Source organism: Mustela putorius, unplaced genomic scaffold (assembly GCF_011764305.1).
Source record: "Mustela putorius furo isolate JIRA1106 unplaced genomic scaffold, ASM1176430v1.1 tig00000407_pilon_pilon_pilon, whole genome shotgun sequence".
Classification (NCBI taxonomy): domain Eukaryota; kingdom Metazoa; phylum Chordata; class Mammalia; order Carnivora; family Mustelidae; genus Mustela; species Mustela putorius.
Genome location: NW_025421373.1, coordinates 20,219,079 through 20,239,364, shown reverse-complemented (window position 1 = coordinate 20,239,364; position 20,286 = coordinate 20,219,079). Strand labels below are relative to the sequence as shown.

Sequence of the window (20,286 nt, the reverse complement as noted above, 5' to 3'; positions counted from 1 at the left end):
AAGGATGTATTCTTTTAACCTCGTGGAAAGAGAGATATCAAAAATAATTAGTTTGACACAGTTCTAATGAGTTATAACTCTAAGAGTTATCAAGTCAGAAGAGATACTTAGCCCTCTTGAGGTTAAATCTGTATGAGTAAAATGTTATTAATATAAATATTCCAGAAATTTATGCTATGTGCTAAGTATAGATTCTCACTGCCCTCACTGTCCATGTTTTATTTATCAGAGCCCTGGTACTGCTCTGTATTACAGGTTATCAGACATAATTTCAGTTATCTTTAAAAACATCAACTTGGTTGCATCTTCTGTAGTTTGGATCTTGTATATTCTAGGCCAGTATATGTAAATTGGAGTCCATATCACTTATCAATGGAGTTTTATTAATATACAAATGTTTAGGACCTTCCCCAGACTTACTGAATCTCTTTACTTGATCTTCTTGACCTATTTCTGGTATATGCTTACTATGTGTTTTGTCACATTCAGGGTATATTACATATCAGGACTATTCTTATTTCTCTGTAAATATTCATCCATTTTTATAAGTTAGATGGACATTTATGGTCTTCTTTGAAACCAGGCTTTAATACTGATTACAGATATTCTGTATATAACATTTTTGGAATGACTTTAAGTTGCATCATTCTTTTTATGAATGTTTACATTTCATTTCTGAAATTTACCAGTAATGTTCATTACAGCCAACTTAAACCTTTAATCACTTAGGGATAGATTTTTTTTTTTTGTTTTACTCTGATGCTACCCTGAAAACTCCCGAAATCAGTTGCAGCCCACAGTACTTTGTCTTCAACAAAGGAAGACACCTCCAGAGCTCCATGGAGAGGACTGTTAGGTATTCCTGGGTACAGGCTTTTGATGGCATAAATAATGATAGGACATACCAATGAACTGAGTCAGGATTTCCAGAACTCTACCTGAGCTGCAAATAAATTTATGATCCAGGGAAACAAGAATTAATTATATAAGACTAAATGCACTGATGAAGGCTGAATGTAGTTTCTGTTCGGAGTACTTCTGATATTGTTTCAATATTCAATTTTTTTGGCATTTAAGGAAGTCCTTTCCCTTGTCTACAATTTAGTAGACAACTGTTTTGTAAACTAAACTGTGCATCATTTGTAAATGGTATAAGTCTCCCTGCATGACCACTACAGAATTCAGGAACTCTTGTTGAATATTCTTATATCCATGGCAATATAGGTATTTGTACATGTTCAATATGTCCTTCTTCTGTGGTTATGCATCAAAGGCCATACCTAGATTGACATATTTGACAATGTACTTATTTAATCAGAGACGACCAGTCACTTTTATGGAACAAAGGTAGACAAAATCCTTCCAGGAAAGTGACATGGCTCCAGGATAACAAATTACAAAAGTTCCCTAAGGTGGTAAGGAACCTTTTTAGAGGATCTTAGGATATTTTAGGGACCTTGAAAAGGGAGGAAAAATTTGCCCAAACTAATAGGCATCACAGAACAAGTCTGGTGGCAAGTAATTGGTCATGAAGACATACATGAAGAAATCTGAGAGTCCTTATGAAAAATTTTAGCAAAGCAAACTTAAGAGAGCTTATGTGGTAAAGAACAGCAGGACTTCTGCCCCCCAAAATGCCTTTTTGGCATAAGGATTTTGAGCTGGTTAGTTAAAGAAAAACAAAAACAAAAAACAACAACAGTAAACATAGGGAAATCTCCGAAAATGAAGAAATTGCCCTTTTTTGAGGGACATTTACATTTATAAGGGAAATCTCCATTTGTAAAGGTATCTCCCACCCAGTACTAGGAAGTGGAGGATGACTAAAATTCTGGAAATTCACCAATGGATAAGCCTTGGAATTAAAATCTGCATAACATTTATATCCTTGTTTATGGTACTTTGCCCTATAACCTCCCAAGGTTCTCCCCAGTGCCCACTCCCCAAATCTTCCGTCTTCAGCTAGAGATGGTACTTAATGTGGTGGCAAGGGCCATTTCGGAGTTACCAGTTTCCCCAGGTATATAGGAGATAAACACGTTATTAAACTTCGGTTTGTTTTTCTTTGTTAATCTTTTAGTTATAAGAGTTAGAGGGGTCTCAGCCAAGACCTATAAAGTTAAAGGGAAAATTATTTATCTTCTATAGTTGCAAATTATTCATTCTTGCTATACCTAAATACATACTCAGGCCAAATATTAGCCCACAATTTTGTGATCATAAATAATGTTTGAGATTTTTTAAATCACAAAAAGGAGAAGAGTAGAAATCAGTAGAAAATTGCATTATCTATATAGTATGCCTTTTCAATTCCGGGTTATTGGATTTCAGCTTAATCCCTTGTCTTTCAGCTATTTTATTTCTTTTTAAGTTGTATGACTGATAGATATGCAAATTATGTCCTGTGTCCTACTGGTATTGATTTAATTAGCTGCCCCTCCCCCACAAAACCTCCATCTGCTCCATTTGCATTCCTTTTTTCCACGTGTATTTGTGCTGTTTTGACTTTTACTTTGAACTGGTTATAACATCTACCTAGTTCCTTTTTATCACATGAATAAAATAAATCTTTTAACACAAATTTTTTATCTGTAGGAATCCCGATTCTTAGCTTTTGAAACAAAGGTGTCTTCTAACAGATGAGTGAATGTGAGGTTGAGACCCTCATTAGAAGGTTTAAGGTAGGTGGAAATCCAGACTTTGCTGATGGGTCTACTTCTGGAATAATTCTAAATCCTGCAGCTCCAATTACCTCCTTATTTTCCTGAATCCAGGGCTCGACCTGTCTGCTTCCTCCACTGCTTCTACCTTCTAGGACTTCAGAGGCCGGTTTTCCTCCCCAAGAGACCCACTATGGACAGAATGCAGTTTCACAGTTTATCCTCTATCCCCCTACTCCTGAAAGAAACCCTCCTCTATTTTGAGAATTTCAAAGAGTTTTTACAGCTAACAACAATGAGAAAAACACAGGGGGTAAAATGACCTACCAAAGGAAAGTCACAAAGTTTCAAATCAGATCAAACGGGGAAAAGGCCATTTCTGGTTTTCATTAGCATGTAAATGGTAGTAGATCCTAGCCTTCAACCATCGACATTTTTCCACAACTACCTTACTCCTCCTTTCTCCGTTGATCCAGCTTCTCCTCCCCGCCCTCAACCCTATCATGAAACACTAGGAAAGACAAAAGCCACAATGGGTGAGAAAGGTGGGTCTTTTCAGTACACAAAGAACTAAAGTGAGGTTCATCTACATTTCAGAGGAAACCCCAGATACTCTTTTCTCCTTTTACAAAGAAAGGTTATCTTTGAAGAGTTCCTCTGGAATATTTGCCGAGCTCAAAGAGAGACCTTCAGGATGAGGCCCTGGGGTTAAAGCCAAAAGACACAGGGTATTTATATCTTCTTTACTTAGTGTGTATGTTGGGGAAGGTTGAGAAGTAAGATTTGGGGGAGTGGAAGGTAGGGAGCAGGGGGAAAAGCCACAGGGAGGCCATTCAATCTTTTCCTCTTTCCCACTCCCTAGTTTCACAGAATCAGTCCTCTGTAGTGACATCCTGTGAGAAGAGAGACCTAACCAAAACAGAAGCAGGGAGGGTAGTTATAGGAGTTATTAATAGCAGGAGGAAGAGAACTTCTTTTAGTCTCAGAAATTATATATTCTTACATAAAATTCTTATATAAAAAGATGAACCTGCACAATACCTTTTATGGTTAAGAAATGAAAAATGGGTGATTAATGGGATCTTGTGGTATAATTTAGGTCTCTTTTAGCTATTTTATTTCATTATTATATTACATGTAACATAAGAGTTTCCACTTATCCTGGATTCATACGGGGTATGAATAAAGAACAGAACTATATTTCTTAAAAATATAAAATGTAGGGGCGCCTGGGTGGCTCAGTGGGTTAAGCCCCTGCCTTCGGCTCGGCTGGGGTCATGGTCCCAGGGGTCCTGGAATTGAGCCCCATGGACCCTCTGCTCAGCAGGGAGCCTGCCCCTCACCCCCTGGCTCTGCATGCCTCTCTGCTTGCTTGTGATCTCTGTCAAATAAACAAATAAAATCTTAAAAAAAAAAAAAAAAATATATATATATATATATATATATATATATATATATATATATATAAAATGTGAGGTTTTCAAAGTTGGATAAAGTTTTCCTATTTCTTACATTCATTATAGAATATTAGTGAAATCTTTAGAATATGTGTAGAATGTATATTCTGTGCATTGCTAAGAACTATATAGATCAGAACTATATAGATAGAAAAATAATGTGAATTACATACAACTTCAAAATAACTTTAAATTTATTTTAAAGTTTATTTATTTATATAAGTAATCTCTACACCCAACTTGGTGCTCAAACTCACAATCCCAAGATCAAGAGCTGTACACACTTATAACTGAACCAGCCAGGTGCCCCAATATAATTTTAAATTTCCTAGGAGGCACTTTAAAAAATGACTAGGAAATATTTTAATCGTATTTTCCTAACCCAATATATATCCAAAATATTATCACTTAGATATGTAATCAATACAGAAACTTTAGATAATTTTTATACCTAGTCTTTGAAATAGTGTATATTTACACTATAGCACATTTCAACTTGAACCAGACACATTTCAAGTGCTATATAGTCATATGTGGGTACCATACTGGATAGTGCTGACCTAAATCATATGGGAAACAAAGGCAAAAGAAAAAACTTAGAATTTCCTTACTGCCTACAGCCCACTGACAAGTCCTTGAAACAGGCAGGAGTGACCTTCTTTAAGGAGCTTAGCTGCCTCAATGTTGACACTTCCCTACAGGCAAATGGCAATCTTATCCCAACCCCCAATCCTGTAAGTCTTAACATTAAAAAAAAAACTCCTTTGAAAACTTTATCTCTAACCTCCAAGATACTCAGCAATCACCTTTCAAGCATATGGCCCATGGAAATACATCGGAAGTATCTCAGGACTGAGTTATTACCGAACAGTAATAAATGACCGTTTCCTAACAATAGCAGCCCCCTCAGGATCCTGGAAACCTTGTTTCCAAAATTCCTTAGGGGCCTATGCTGTCCCTAACCCCCTCCCAACTTGAAACTATATAATCAGTCACCCATCACAACCAAAGTGCAGCTTTTTCTGCCCAAGAGTCCTGTCCCCATGCTTTAATAAAACCACTTTTTTATACCAAAGACATCTCAAGAGTTCTTTTCTCGGCTATAGCTCCAAACCCCAACCATTTCCTATATCATAAAGATCGATTTTTAAGATCTACTAGCAGCATAGTATCATATAAAAAATACTGAATTTAGAATCTAGGAACTTGGGTCTTATCAGTTAACAACTATGTGATTGAGCTTAGTCTTGTTTTATTAATTTCCAGGCCTCTGTATCCTTAAAAAAAAGTTTATAACAAGTAACTTACATCTTGGGAAACAGCTCTAACATTATGGAATAATCTTCTTAAGTTTCTCTGTTAATAAACTCAAGATAAGCTCCATATTATATATGGTTATATTTTACTAACACTAAAATAGAAGAAATTGCTAATCATTCTATAAATTTTCTTTCTCCAGATTTCGAGTTACAGGGAAGTAACAGTTCTTCTGAAAGAACAATTAGCCAAATTAATTTAAAGTGATTTTTAAAAAGTTTAAAACATGATTTGGAAAATAATTTATAACATCACTACAGGTACAGTTCAAACTCACCAAATATTTATTAAGTATATTAAAAGATGAGTGGGGCTGGGTGTTTTTTTTTTTCCATGTAGGTGCTTATAATCTAGTAGGAGGAATAAAATATTAGTTTGACTACAGGGACATGCCTTATTTAACTACTGATCCCCACAGCCTAGACCCCAGTGCCAGCAACAATAGTGTCTGACAGAATGCAATACAAAAAGTACAAAACTGTACTGTTAAAGCTATAAGAAAGGAAAAAATTACTGTGTAAATTAAAAGAGAAAGCACATCCAGTAAAGGCTGGGAGATGGAGGTCGAAAGGGGAATAAGAAAAGGGAGCAGGAAAGAGTTAATGTTTAAACTGTATTATTGTAAGGGGTAGGTTGTAGTTCTTGGCAGAACTAAGGATGAAAAGGAACAACAGCATGAGTAAAATTGTAGATGGAAGAAAATATGCAACAAGCCTGGGGATAAGGCAGGACAAAGAGTTGGGACACATAAAGCTAGGTCCGTGCTTCTCACTGACCTAGTGATGTGTTTATATTGTGAAGGTCACTTTGTTGTTGTTTAGCTTTTTAAAAAAGATTTTATTTATTTATTTGAGGAAGAGAGAGAGAGAGAGAGAAACAGCACGAGAGGGTAGAGGGTCGGAGCGGGGAGCCTAATGACTCATCCATCCCAGGACTCCGGGATAGGATCATGACCTGAGCTGAAGGCAGTGGCTTAACCAACTGAGCTACCCAGGCACCCCTCTTTAGATTTTAAGTAATCTCCACATTCAACATGGGGCTTGAATTCACAACCCCAAGATCAAGAGTTGCATGCTCTACCAAATGAGCCAGCCAGGTGCCCGTGTGAAGAACTCTGAATTTTGAGACATCTATCCTTAAGCACAGGCCTTCAAGATGTTTAAAAAAAAAATACTATTTTGCATTTAGAAAAATGTCACAGAAGGGTCTTGATTTTTAAGACTGTATATATGTGTATTTCTATATAATGGTTTAGACCATAAATTAGTAAATAAATTCTGTAAATGGCCAAATAGAAAATATTTTTAGATTTTGGGGGCTTTTATGGTCTCTATTACAATTATTTAATTTTACTATTGCAGCTAAAGAACAGTTATAGACAATACATAAATGAAAGAATACAACTGTGTTCAAATAAAACTTGTTCATTCAGCTACAAGTATAATGACCTTGTTAACTAATATTAATTAATGTCTCTAAAACCTCAGTTTCTTTGATCTACAAAATGGGTTGATAATTGTTCCTGTTTCACAGAGTTGCAGTGAGGATTAAATGGGACAAATGAAAAGCACTTAGCAGAGTGGAAAACTCAAGCCTTAGTCTTATGAATGTTGGAACTTTGTGATGATGATACTCATTACCTGAGACCAAAATATAATTAGAAGGCATTAAAAATTTCTAGGAAGCAAATGAATTTGAAAATCTTATTCTTCATTGTACTGATTCTCAAAACTGTTTAGAAGTAAGGAAAACAGGAAACCAAAGAAAGGGGATGAAAGGTGTAGGTTGCTCATTTTCAGAACAGTCCCTGAGTATATAAACTATCTTTTTTTTTTAAGGCAGATTTTCCCTAACCTGTTTCTTGACACTACTGAAAGGCAAATATTTAATATTCCTAAATGGAAAACTTTTGCCAGATTTTTTTGTTTATTATCAACACAGAATCAACAATATCACAAAAACAAATTTTCCCTCTAGAGCATATAATGAGTAAGTTATTGGGCTAGAAAGTAAAGAAATAAAACTGTATGAGTTGGCCCATGAGCTTAATATCCTTAAGTCTATAGTTTTTGAGTATTATCCAATCCAATTTCTCATTTCAAAGGGGAAGGACATGTTTATCAAAGATTGTTTAGTGAAACATGACTTGCTCAAGATCTCTGGTAAACCAGACAGTTATGGAATGAGAGTCCTAGTTACTAGTCTCTGAATCCAAGTTGTTATATGTTAGTAACAAGTTCTAAACCATTTCTTTCTAATGCTTTCACTAATCAGAACATTGGTTCACCCAACCTTCAACAGCATTAGCTCACAAAATGTTATTAGGTATGAGGGGAGAGGGAAACCTGAATATTCCTTCCACTATCCACCTACCCAAGAGATGTGGGTAGTTGGAAATCACCCCAATGATTCTGCATCATTTCAATGATTTGCTTAGACCTGCTGCCTCAATACTAGAGAAACTGTACTTTATATATAAAGTCTTTTTACATATAATATACAATGCTGAATGTTTAGATAAATGAGGCAGATCATAAGTATTATAGTGAATTTAAGGATGGAATAATCAGGGAGAATTCTCCCAGGAGATGAGACTGGCTTCAAATTTCCAAGTAGAGAATGTATTTTAGAAAGTCAGTAATTTTACCAGATAACCCATGTCCATTATGTAGGTATTATGCTAGGTGCTGGGGACAAGGCAGTGACTAAGATAGATATGGTTCCTACTACCTTGTAGGTTAAAATTCCTGATCCACTATAGTATTATAAGATACTATCTACAAAGCTTTTGCAAGTTACACTACTGACTTTGATAATGTTCTTCAATTTTCTTTCCCAGGGAGGCAGAAATTGGAGTGAAAGCATGTGATTTCAACAGCAGCAGTGGCTAGTTCACACCTGCAATTCACATGGCAACTGTAGTCATGCAGTCCTGGTGACCACTTAGACATTAACCAGAGATTTAACAATTTAATTAGATTTCCTGTTATTAAACTCACATTGCAAACCTCAAATGAATAATTTTAAAGGTGTCAGACACAAAATATGGTAGGCTGCAAAGATGGAAAACATTTATAGAACTGTTTTTGATAAGCTATATTACAGTTTGATTAAATAGTAATTTAAATCAAAATAATATTTTAAAGACTATGACCACTCTGAAAATAATTCTGTAATTAAGAAATTTTGAAACTGCCAAGAACATGTTTTAATAAGCTTTACTTATAAATTTTTTTTCAGATTTTAAAAAGTCTAAAAAGAATAGGATAAACTTATATACAATTAAACTTAACTATGTTCTTATGTTCTAAACACTTCTATTAACTAATTCAATCCTCATAACAATGCCACTGTACACAGGAGAAAACAGAAATACGAAGACATACAAATAGTAAGAGACCAACAAGGATCCAAGCCCAAGCACTTGGGCCTCACACTCTTAATCATAAAGTATATAATACTAAGGGTAAAATATTTAAAAAGCAAATACCTGGGGTGCCTGGGTGGCTCAGTGGGTTAAAGCCTCTGCCTTGGGCTCAGGTCATGATCCCAGCGTTCTGGGATCAAGCCCAGCATCGGTCTAGGCAGGGAGCCTGCTCCCCTCCCCCCACACCCACCTGCCTCTCTGCCTACTTGTGATCTCTATCTGATAAATAAAATCTTAAGAAAAAAAAAATGGAGATAATGGTAATCTATAAGAAAACAAAAAGCAAATATCTTAAATAATAAGCTTTATAGTGCTTTCACATTTATAAGTCAAATATGTTAGATAACAGTAATAACCTTTTACATTTATTGTCTTAAAGTAAAAATATATTTAAGTGCACATTATCTCATTCAAATAGAATAACTCAGATTCAAATTCAACTGACCATTTAGAAAAAAAGAATGCATTAGGTACAAATACACAGTAGTGCTAGCAAATCCAAGAGAGAGAAACAGCAGAAATAGCAGATGTAGAGAGTTAAGGGTCAGAACCAATAGTTTAAAGTATCTTTTGTGTATCAGGTACTAGATTAGATAGACTATGAGTCAAGTATCATGATTTCAACAATGAGAAAACATTAAGTTCATCATGAAATTAATCCAAAATTATATACAGTCTAAGTGGCATAAGGATCAGAATTCAAACTGGACTGACTCCAAAACCTCTCTTCACTACCATGTTGCATGGCTTAATAGATAATGGAGAAAAAAAAATCTGCATTTTTTTGTTGATAGTAGTATCAATATAAATAATAGTTTTAGGTGGCTATCTCAAAAACTAATACCCTCTTAGGCTGCATTAATTTAATTGTAAAGTGAGATTATGCTTGGTGTTATACTCACCATATATAGAAAAGTGACCCACAGACATTTAGGCTTACATGAAATTTTAAGGTACTTTAAGGAATTTTAAGGAAAATTAAAGAATAAGGTAATGATAACTATTTTCCAAATAATTAAAGAGCTACGAGATAGAATTATAGATTTGAGATTTTGGATCAAAGTAAGAATAAACAGAGTTCTCAAAACTGGAATAGGCTGCTTTATGAGAAATTCACCTAGAGTTTAAAAACTAAGTATCAGTGATTTTGCAGAGCAAGCCATGATCAAGGTAGGAGATGAATTAGTTTTACTCCCTGCCTCTCTTCCTAATTAGAGCATTGGCTTTTACATGTTATGTGGTTATTCCATTTTAGTTTTTGGAGGGGAGAGGTGTTTTGATGTGTATAAAAAAATCTAAAAACCACTAGATTAAACATACTACAAGATGTCTTTCAACTCAAATTCTATATTCCTGCCTGGTTCTGATTAAGGTCAAGAACATAAAATCATATCTTGATTGCACTTGTCAAAGCAAAACAAAAACAGACCAAACATACCATTTTTTTCTGCAAAGGCAGCTGCGTCTTCTTTAGTACTGAAGGTTAGAACCATGTTGGACAAGGGATCAGCCCTGTAAGAAATAATTTTTTTTCCAGGATTTAACATTAAGCTTTAGCAGGGAAAAAAGGCTTATTTAAGTAAAGTAAAATGTTAGAAAATAAATACTTGCTATAATATCAGAGAAGTATAATACTAATGAATTACCTTATTTTAAAATGTTAACCTTTAAAATATATTTCCCTGTGTTAAACTGAGATTTTCTAACCTGTACTGTCAAATTAAAAAATTTGTAACTATAAAGACATTCAGCAATTTTTAGTCCTTAATAAAATCATTTATTGAACTCTTCAAAAAAAAAAGATTTAATTGAATTTAAAAATCCCAAAGGAATTCTCAAATTGACCTTATAAATTCAATATCAAGAAATCTACTGGTGAGTGCAACTGGAATCGTCATTATCTCAAAAAACAGATGGCAATAACCTCTAAATGAACCTTCCATCATTACAGACAATAATTAAGCATATGGCCCCATGAAAAAATAAAGCTCCAAGAATCAACATCTGAGTTTTTCAACCTAGTATTAGTGATAATGTTTACAAGTCTACACAGAACCTTAAAAAAATATATAAAATATCACATAATTTCAGAAATATCACTTTTATTAGTACATTTATAAAAAGGTACAACACTGGGGCTCCTGGGTAGCTCAGTCGTTAAGTGTCTGCCTTCGGCTCAGGTCATGATCCCAGGGTCCTGGGATGGAGCCCCACCTCAGGCTCCCTGCTCAGCTGGAAGTCAGCTTCCCCCTCTCCCACTCCGCCTGCTTGTGTTCCCTCTCTTGCTGTGTCTTCCTCTATCAAATAAATAAAAATCTTAAAAAAAAAAGAAAAAAGGTAGAACACTGCTATAAATGTTTATTATTAATCTCTCAAAGGTGAATACAACATTCTATGAAACATCATTTAGAAATGTGGAAGTAGGGGGTGCCTGGGTGGCTCAGTGGGTTAAGGCCTCTGCCTTTTGCTCAGGTCATGATCCCGGGGTCCTGGGATCGAGCCCCACATTGGGCTCTCTGCTCAGCGCGGAGCCTGCTTCCCTCTCTCTCTGCCTGCCTCTTTGCCTACTTGTGATCTCTGTTTGTCAAATAAATAAATAAAATCTTTAAAAAAAAATGTGGAAGTAAGAAAGTAAACATTTAGGATGTAATATGGATAATGAAAAGACACAAGATACACAGGGAGAGAATATACAAGAAGTAACCCTCACTGAAATGAAGATCCACAAATTATTGCTGCTTAAGTTCTAGTCCTCTACAATGGTTACTGTTCTGGGGCTCCTATGAGATCCCTATAATGATATGTATTCTTAACATACCCCCTCCCCAACCCTGAAAGAAAAAGAGCTTCTCATCAGTTAGCTGTATTAGTACCAATAACACAATTTTACACTGATCCCTCCTTTTTGAAGCATGTATGATTTCCCAGTTGATAGTTTAGATAAACTATACTGAGAACAGAAATGTCAACATAAATATCCAGTAATTTTTATTTTTAATTTTTAGAAAAGATTTTATTTATTTATTTTACAGAGAGAGAGATCACAAGTAGGCAGAGGGGGCAAGGGGAAGCAGGCTCCCCACTGAGCAGAGAGCCCGATGTGGGGCTCGATCTCAGGACTCTGAGATCATGACCTGAGCTGAAGGCAGCAGCTTAATCCACTGAGCCACCCAGGTGCCCCTATTTTTAATGTTTTTAGAAGATTATTTATTTGACAGAGAGCACAAGCAGGGAGAACAGCAGAGAGAGGGAGAAGCAAGCGCCCTGCTGAGCAAGGAGCCTGAAGCAGGGCTGGATCCCAGGATACTGGGATCATGACCTGAGCTGAAGGCAGACACTTAACCAACTGAGCCACTCAGGTACCCCCAGTTAATTTTATATATATATATATATATATATATATATATATATATATATATATATATATATATTTTTTAGAGAGAGGGAATGAGCAGAAGGGTCAGAGGGAGAGGGAGAATTTCCAGTAGACTCCCTCTCCACTGAGCACTGAGCACTGAGCCGGACAGTGGGCTGGATCCCACAACCCTGAGATCAGGAACTGAGCTGAAACCAAGTCAGATGCTTAACTGTGCCACCTAGGAGCCCCTGATCCTATAATATGATTAGTGCTGACATTTATGTTAGCTTAGTTGAGAACAGGAAGCAAAACAGAAAACTGTAGGAAAAACTCAGGAGCCAAGAGCTCTATAATCTGCAAAGGTGGTATAGCTTTTATTTTTCTCACTTTATTTAGGAAAAATTACATAGGTTGAACAGTAACAACCTGCATCAATAAGCCAGCATTTTTCCAGCCATTCCATTTCTATTCCTATTCTCCATCTCCTATATTTTGAAGTTCTTTTCTAAGTATATTGCCACAAGTAGCTTTCACCCTTTCTTATCCTTACCCAAAGTGCTATACATTCCTAACTAATCTTTCCTCCTCCTCAACTCCAATCTACCCTTCAACATGTTGTCGGATTAACTTTCCTAAGTTCGACTCTCAAACCCATTGTCCAACTTTAAAACTTAAAAGGAGGCGGCACCTGGGTGGCTCAGTTGGTTAAAGCCTCTGCCTTTGGTTCAGGTCATGATCTCAGGGTCCCGGGATGGAGCCCCGCATTGGGCACTCTGCTCAGCGGAGAACCTGCTTTCCCCTCTCGCTCTGCCTGCCTTTATGCCTACTTGTGATCTCTGTTTGTCAAATAAATAAATAAAATAAAATCTTTAAAAAAAAAAAAAAAGAGGGGTGCCTGGGTGGCTCAGTCATGAGGCAGCTGCCTTCTTCGGCTTGGGTCCTGATCCAAGGGTCCTGGGATTAAGCACCCATCGGGCTCCCTGCTCAGCAGGAAGATTGCTTCTCCTTTTCTTACTCCCCCTGTTTGTATTCCCTCTCTTGCTGTCTCTCTGTCAAATAAATAAAACCTTTAAAAAAATAAGTAAAACTTAAAATAGTTCCCAGTGTCTACCAAAAGAATTTCTAAATCTCTTACACTTTAGCATTCAAGCACTTCTACAATATGATGAGAACACAGTTTCCAGTTTTTTTAATTATTCCCCTTGGAGGTAACCAACTAGTCAAACAGATAGCTAAGTGATTCTCTAAATGTAGCCTGTAAGTTCCCACCAGCTCAGTCTATTCCTTCCACTAGGAATACAGAGAGAGGCCACTACCTCAGCATACAGAAGTCCATCCCAAATATCTCTCATGGTTTACTATGAATCTTTTCCATGAATCATTTATATCCTACCCTCCTCTAAGTATAAATAAACTCTTTTCAATCTTTACTTATATTTTTAAACTTCATTTGCTCAATTCCTAATTACTGGGGTTCCAATTTGGGTAACGGCAGATTTACCTACCATTAAATCAGACTTATTTGCCCAACAATTACATAATAAACTACAGACAATAAAAAAGCCCAACTGTATGAAGGGAACAGAGTGGCCAAAAGCAGGAATGAAAATGGAGAAGATTCAACTTCTGAAAGGAGGGAGCCACAGAGGATTAGATCCAGTTGATAGTTTTTCCTCTAAAGGTATGCTCTGGTCCAGACATTAGGACCATCAAGAACTCAAGCAGAAAGTCTTACCAGCACAAGCAATCTGGAGACAGGAGTTTAGGATTGCCAGAGCAGCTAGAAAGTTAGGGGAGGAAACAGTGAAAAGGAGGAATCTGCAGAGGAGGGAACATCTGAACTGCACACAAATGTCTAAGGTGCTAAAACAATAGCTGAGAAGGCTGAAAGAACTAAGCAGAGATTTCAGCAGCTGTTTCCTTGCTATAGGGGAGACTGAGTTTGAAGTTCCACGGAGATAGAAGGACTTGGTAAGGGCCTTGTGCTTTCCACTGAAACCTTAAAAGGGCCATGCCTTTTTATTATTTTTATTTTAAGTAGGCTCCACGCCCAGCATAGAGCCTAACCTGGAGCTTGAACTCATGACCCTGAGATCAAGACCTGAGATGATACCAAGAGTGAGACACTCAACCAACTGAGCCACCCAAGTGCCCCCATGCCTTGTTATTTTTTTTAACACTATGTTTTAGGACTAAGACCAGAGTAAAACTGAAAGAGACCCAACCTAACAAAGCATAAAGTAAATCCTCCACAAACTCAAGGTAATCTATTCAAAATTAACTATCTTCTAGAGCAAAACTCATCACATTACCAGTGTCCTTAAGTGGATAGGCATAAGGATAGAAAAGTAACGGAATAACTTTTTTCTTTTCCTTTTTTTCAGAATTAAACTTCTTAATAGAAATTAGCTGGCTCACGATTAATTAGCATATTAATATGAAGCCATATGTTCACCAGAAGATATGTACAAGAATCTTCATTTTAGTAATATGCATAACCCCAACTGAAAACTGTTACAAAAAGACAACAGAGCCAAAATGGAGTCACTTGTACTTGGCCCCACATCAGCAAATCAAGACTTCACTTTAACATAACTGCAATTTCAATTTCTCTCAGGAATGTAATCTTAAAAGAATTAATCTGGAATACCAGAGAGGTGAGATAATCAGCTCTTTCCTTGTCCTTGCCCCCTTCTTCCTGTAAGTCTTTCATTTCACACACCATTTAGAAGCTTTTCTATTTGCTAGATGGAATGCTGCCGGATTCATGAATCATTGAATAAAACCAATTTGTTCTTTAAATTTACTCAGCTGAATTTTGTTTTTAACCAATTTAATGGCAGCAGTGGGATCTGAAGCAACTTTCTGATGGCATTCAGAGACAATGAGTGACAGGTGTATGGGACCCACAAACCCTTGAGTTCTTGGTCTTTTTCACCGTTTCCAAGAGCCATGGTAAGTTCTTCTTGATTCTCAGCTCCACTCTCTATCAATCTCAAGCTAACTGACTTACTAGTCAGTCCCATGCTGGGAGCTGCTGATAGATAACATCACAATTCTGGAATTCCGGTTTAACTGGTGAAAACCCCTAGTCCTTGATTCTGTCCCAAGAGCCATATGGGAACTGTTAGTGGCAGCTGCAGTTTCCCACTGATATGGAGCCTCCAGACCCCGTTTGTTGGTATTTGCTAGTTCAATCCTTTCCCCAGTCCAAGGTTCCATGATGGAAAATACTGGTGGTACACAAAGGGCTATCTCATGGCCAGGACACAGTTAACATCTCTTGGTTACTGCCAATATGTTAAGGTATATGTGTCTGTTTGTCTTGTGTTGTGTAAAGGTTAATGCTAGTAGGGATGCTGGAAGCCAAAAAGCTCCAAGAATCAGTGGGAACACGTTAAGAATTCAAAATTCTAGAATATTCACCACCAAACTCAAAGATTCCCAGGTTAGTAGAAGTTGGTTGCAGAATGGATTAGATTGACACTGTATCACTGCCAACCTCAAGAAAATTTCTGTGCAATGAGGTATACTGCAAAATACCACAAAATCCCCAATGCAGCAGCACATCCCTTTCAGGTATTAGTTTGGCTCTGAGACCCAAAGGCTCAGCTTGCACGGAGGGGGGCGGGGGAGGAGGCAAAAAAAAAAAAAACAGAGGGAGATCCTTAAATTCTAAAAAGTTAGGGGTGCCTGGGTGGCTCAGTGGGTTAAGCCGCTGCCTTCGGCTCAGGTCATGATCTCAGGCTCCTGGGATCGAGTCCCGCATCGGGCTCCCTGCTCGGCAGGGAGCCTGCTTCCCTCTCTCTCTCTCTCTGCCTGCCTCTCCGTCTACTTGTGATTTCTCTCTGTCAAATAAATAAATAAAATCTTTAAAAAAAAAAAATTAAAAAAAATAAAAAAAAATTAAAAAAAAAATAAAATAAAAAGTTAGGCATGCCACCTTTTGGCACACCTGCATATTTTGTCTAAGAACTATAGTCTCAGAAGCTTTAAATATCTAGAAAAATGTCAAAATTTTATTAGAGACAATCTGGAATTACAATGGCCATTATGGCAAACATTCCAATTAGATGAGATCATTCATTTAAGAAATCCACTTGAAAACAGGGGTTCCTGAAGTGAACAAACTTAGAATGGGATATGTGTTTTAAATGGTTTTCAGAAGCTTGCAAAACGTATCAAATTGCTTCATTTTTTGCTAATGAAAAATTAAAGATACAAGAGGTACTTAAAAAAAGTAAAACTGACATGATTTCTATTGCTCCCCCCAATCTTCCTTGACCTGAGTATTCCACATCCTATATCTGAACAGCCATTCCACTCTGATGAGACTATTAAAAGGTTACCTTTTATGATAAATTCACATGAGGCTGCCGGGTGACTCACTCCCTGGTCAAAGACCAAACTAAAAACCATAGTTAAAGAATTTCCTAAACCCAAGGAGGATCCCCAAAGTTTTCTGAAGAATTTATTAAGGTCATTTTGAGGGCCTATGCCCCCCAGGCTGCCAGATCTCATCAGTTTGTGCATATGCTGGTGGGACTTGGTGAAGCCCACAACTGGATCCAAAATGCAGGACCGTCTAACTTCAAGGACGGTATCCAGGATCCTTAACCTTTAACCTGATTGCTTTGTGGACTAGAAAAGGTGGACAGAACAGCCAACTGATCTTTAAAAGCCATTCCCAGAATCTGACCCATTCACATTAGTTGGTAAATTATTCAAAGATGAATCTGCCGCAGACTTTAAGCCCACTTGGAAGGTTCCTTCCTACAGCATTCCGGGGCTCCATATAATAAACGAGATCACCCAATTTGCTCTAGCTGCCCTATTTGTAAATGGATTATTTCCTGAGATTAGTGGATCGATAAATAAGCAGAAAACATGATGGGAGACAACTGACTGAACTTGTGGTTAACAGATGAGCATTTTCAAAGAACTGGGGAACACCACCACAAACAAAGGTCTGCCAAACTACTGGCCTTACAGCTATAATAGCTCCAAGGCCAGGCATCTGGATCCCCCACACCACACCTTCCTAGGGGCTCACCATCAACAATGGCCCAAGGGTTGGTGTTTCATTTGTAATCAACTGGGACACCAGAAAAAAGTATCCTCAAAGGTCCTAAGCAAATCTGTCAACATCAGCTCAAGTGAAGTAGATGTTTCCTCCAGAAATATTAGTAAAAAATATTTAGCCAACTGAGCAGGTAAACTTATTCTAGCTACTTAGATCCAACTTCTTTTATACTTAATGAGTTGTGTATTTACTGTACCTGATTCATGGCAGTATTTTTAACATAGAAGTTGTAAGTTCTCCATTACATCTGTCTGTATGTCTACATGTGTCTAAATATATGTTACAGATTTTTTAAAAATCTAGATGGTATTGGTAAAATTAATTTGTAAAAGAGCTCTCTTAAATTGGTTTAAAGAAAATTAAGCATTTTTTGAATTAAGGTATCCCTAAATTTCTCAGATATAAAGAGAAATTAACCCAATGCTTTTCATATTAATGCATATTCAGCATCAAAGCTAATTTAAGTTTGTTGGTTTGATTAAAATAGGTCTTTAAAAAGTTATCAATAGTGAATATAATGCAGACATAAACTTTTATTCTACTTGGACTTAGTAGTCAAATATGTTCACATTATCTCTGTTATAGAACTTGTCAGCAAGAAAAGTAACAATATGATGAATTTTCATAAGTTATCTAAATGTAATTATTGAGAATGAGTGAATTAAACATTTATTTTAGAGCACGCACGTGCATGAGAGTGGGGAGGGGCAAAAGGAGAGACAAAATACCAAGCATACTCCTCACTGACTGTGAAGCCCTACTTGGGGCTCAATCTCATGACCCTAGGATCATGAATGGAACCAAAACCAATAGTTGGATGCTTAATTAAATGAGCCAACCAGGTGTCTCAAGAACAAATGAATTAAATAGATGAAAGCAGGATAAAAGTTCTTTGATGAATTTTTAAAATCGTTTCCCCAAATCTTTTTGTTAACCTGAAACCTTAAAGTTGTGTTAAATTAAGTGATGGAGGATCCTTAAATACATAGATCATTTACAAGTAGGAAAAACTGAAATGTTAATTACTGAATACAGGTTTATCTGTATTCCGATTACTTTGACTTCCTTTTACAGAGGAACTCTAAGTATTTGGATCTATTAACAAACATGTTTTGTGTCTAAGAAATTTACTACAGGACAACATGCATTTCCAGAAATAATAAAAAGTATTTATGAGTCTGCCAATTCACAGAGTGCTAAAGAAAAAAAATTTCATAACCATTTATTTCTTTATTTTCATTAATAATTAAGATTTTTAGGGCATCTGGGTGGCTCAGTTGGTTAAGACACTGCCTTCAGCTCAGGTCACAATCCCAGAATCCAAGGATCGAGTTCCACATCAGGCTCCCTGCAAGTCTGCTTCTCCCTCTGACCATCCCCGTTCTTGTGCTTTCTTACTCTCAAATAAATATATAAAATCTTCCAAAAAAAATTAAGTATTTTAGGGGCACTTGTCAATTGGTAGAGCATGCAGCTTTTGATCTCAGGGTCATGAGTTTAAGCCCCACTTTGGGCACAGAGCCTACTTTATTTTAAGGTTTCTAGGGTTAAAAATTCTAATATATGTAATTAGAGCCACTAAAGTTTGAGGAAAAGGAATCTTTGGACAGGTACATTAGGCATGGTCAAGACTGGCTAAGATTAGAATGAATATAGGTGAAGGTGTTTTATGGTAAGCTAGCATAGGGGCACCTAGGTGCCTCAGTCCCTTAAGCATCTGATTCTTGATTTCGGCATAGGTCATGATCTCAGAATCATGAGATGTTGCCCTGCATCAGGCTCCACGCTGAGTGTGAAGCCTACTTAAGATTTTCTCTCCAGGATACCTGGGTGGCTCAGTCTGTTAAGTGGCTGCCTTTGGCTCAGGTCACGAAGCCAGGGTCCTAGGATTGAGTCCCACATCTGGTTCCTTGCTGGGCAGGGAGCCTGCTTCCCCCTCTCCCTCTGCCTGCTACTCTGCCTGCTTGTGCGCACGCGCTCTTTTTCTCTGTCAAATATATAAATAAAATCTTTAAAAAAAAAAAAGATATTCTCTCTGCCTCTGCCCCTCCCCTACTCACATGCACTCTGAATAAATTAAATAAACAAACTAGTGCTAAATTAGAATGTGGGTTATTTTCTCTGTGAAAAGGACAAAGTTTTCTTGGACTACTGGTTTGCTTTTGATAAGAGACTAAAAAATTCTTCTTCCTTTACCTTTTAAAGTAATCTGCCTAGAAAACAAAGATTTTATAATCTCAAAATAATTTCATATGTTTCATGTTGTTTTTATCAGGTCTTTTAATACTTAAGAACACTGAATTTTCCCTATTAGAACAACTATGGTTATTATTTTATAATGATTTAATTTTTTGTATTTGCCCCCCAAGTCTTTAATTTATGGTTAATGGGGTAACTATTGTTTCAAACACAGTAATCTATGATCCTAGCTTGATGGAGTGTTTTTTGTTTATTTTTTTAAAGACTTTATTTATTTGACATATGGAGATCGCAAGTAGGCAGACAGGCAAGCAGAGAGAGGAGGAAGCAGGCTCCCCGCGAGCAGAGAGCCTGATGTGGGGCTTGATCCCAGGACCCTGGGATCATGACCTGAGCTGAAGGCAGAGGCTTTAACCTACTGAGTAACCCAGGCGCCCCTGATGGAGTGTTTTTTAATCTATGATATTTTTAATCAACTTCCCACAAATTAAACTCCAAATGAAGTATTTTTTACCTTGAGCTAAACTGAGGATTTTCTAGGGGTCCCTGGAAAACTGGAAAAGATCTGTATTCTCTCCTTATAAAAAGAGAGATGTTAAACTGATTAGGCTTATTTGGTATGTTAAATGACAGGAGAAGCATAGTCAAAATATTAAACCTTCTTTATGTTGTATTTACACAGGTACGGATTTTAAGTGTTCTAAAAATTATATGAAATTCTTAGAAATCTGATATCCTGGTATAATGTTATCACTCATAATTCTACTTATTATCTTAAAATATTG

The 20,286-nt window shown here is 36.8% G+C and overlaps 1 protein-coding gene across 2 annotated transcripts in view; it reads right to left on the bottom strand.

The window, feature by feature from the left end:
• Positions 1-20,286, bottom strand: part of NDUFS4 (NADH:ubiquinone oxidoreductase subunit S4) — a 114,318-nt gene that overhangs the window by 15,283 nt on the left and 78,749 nt on the right. For both annotated transcript variants that reach the window (XM_004737895.3, XM_004737894.3), the window contains exon 4: positions 10,300-10,373. In XM_004737895.3, coding sequence (XP_004737952.1) covers positions 10,300-10,373 — 74 coding nt within the window. The remainder of the gene's footprint in view (positions 1-10,299; positions 10,374-20,286) is intronic.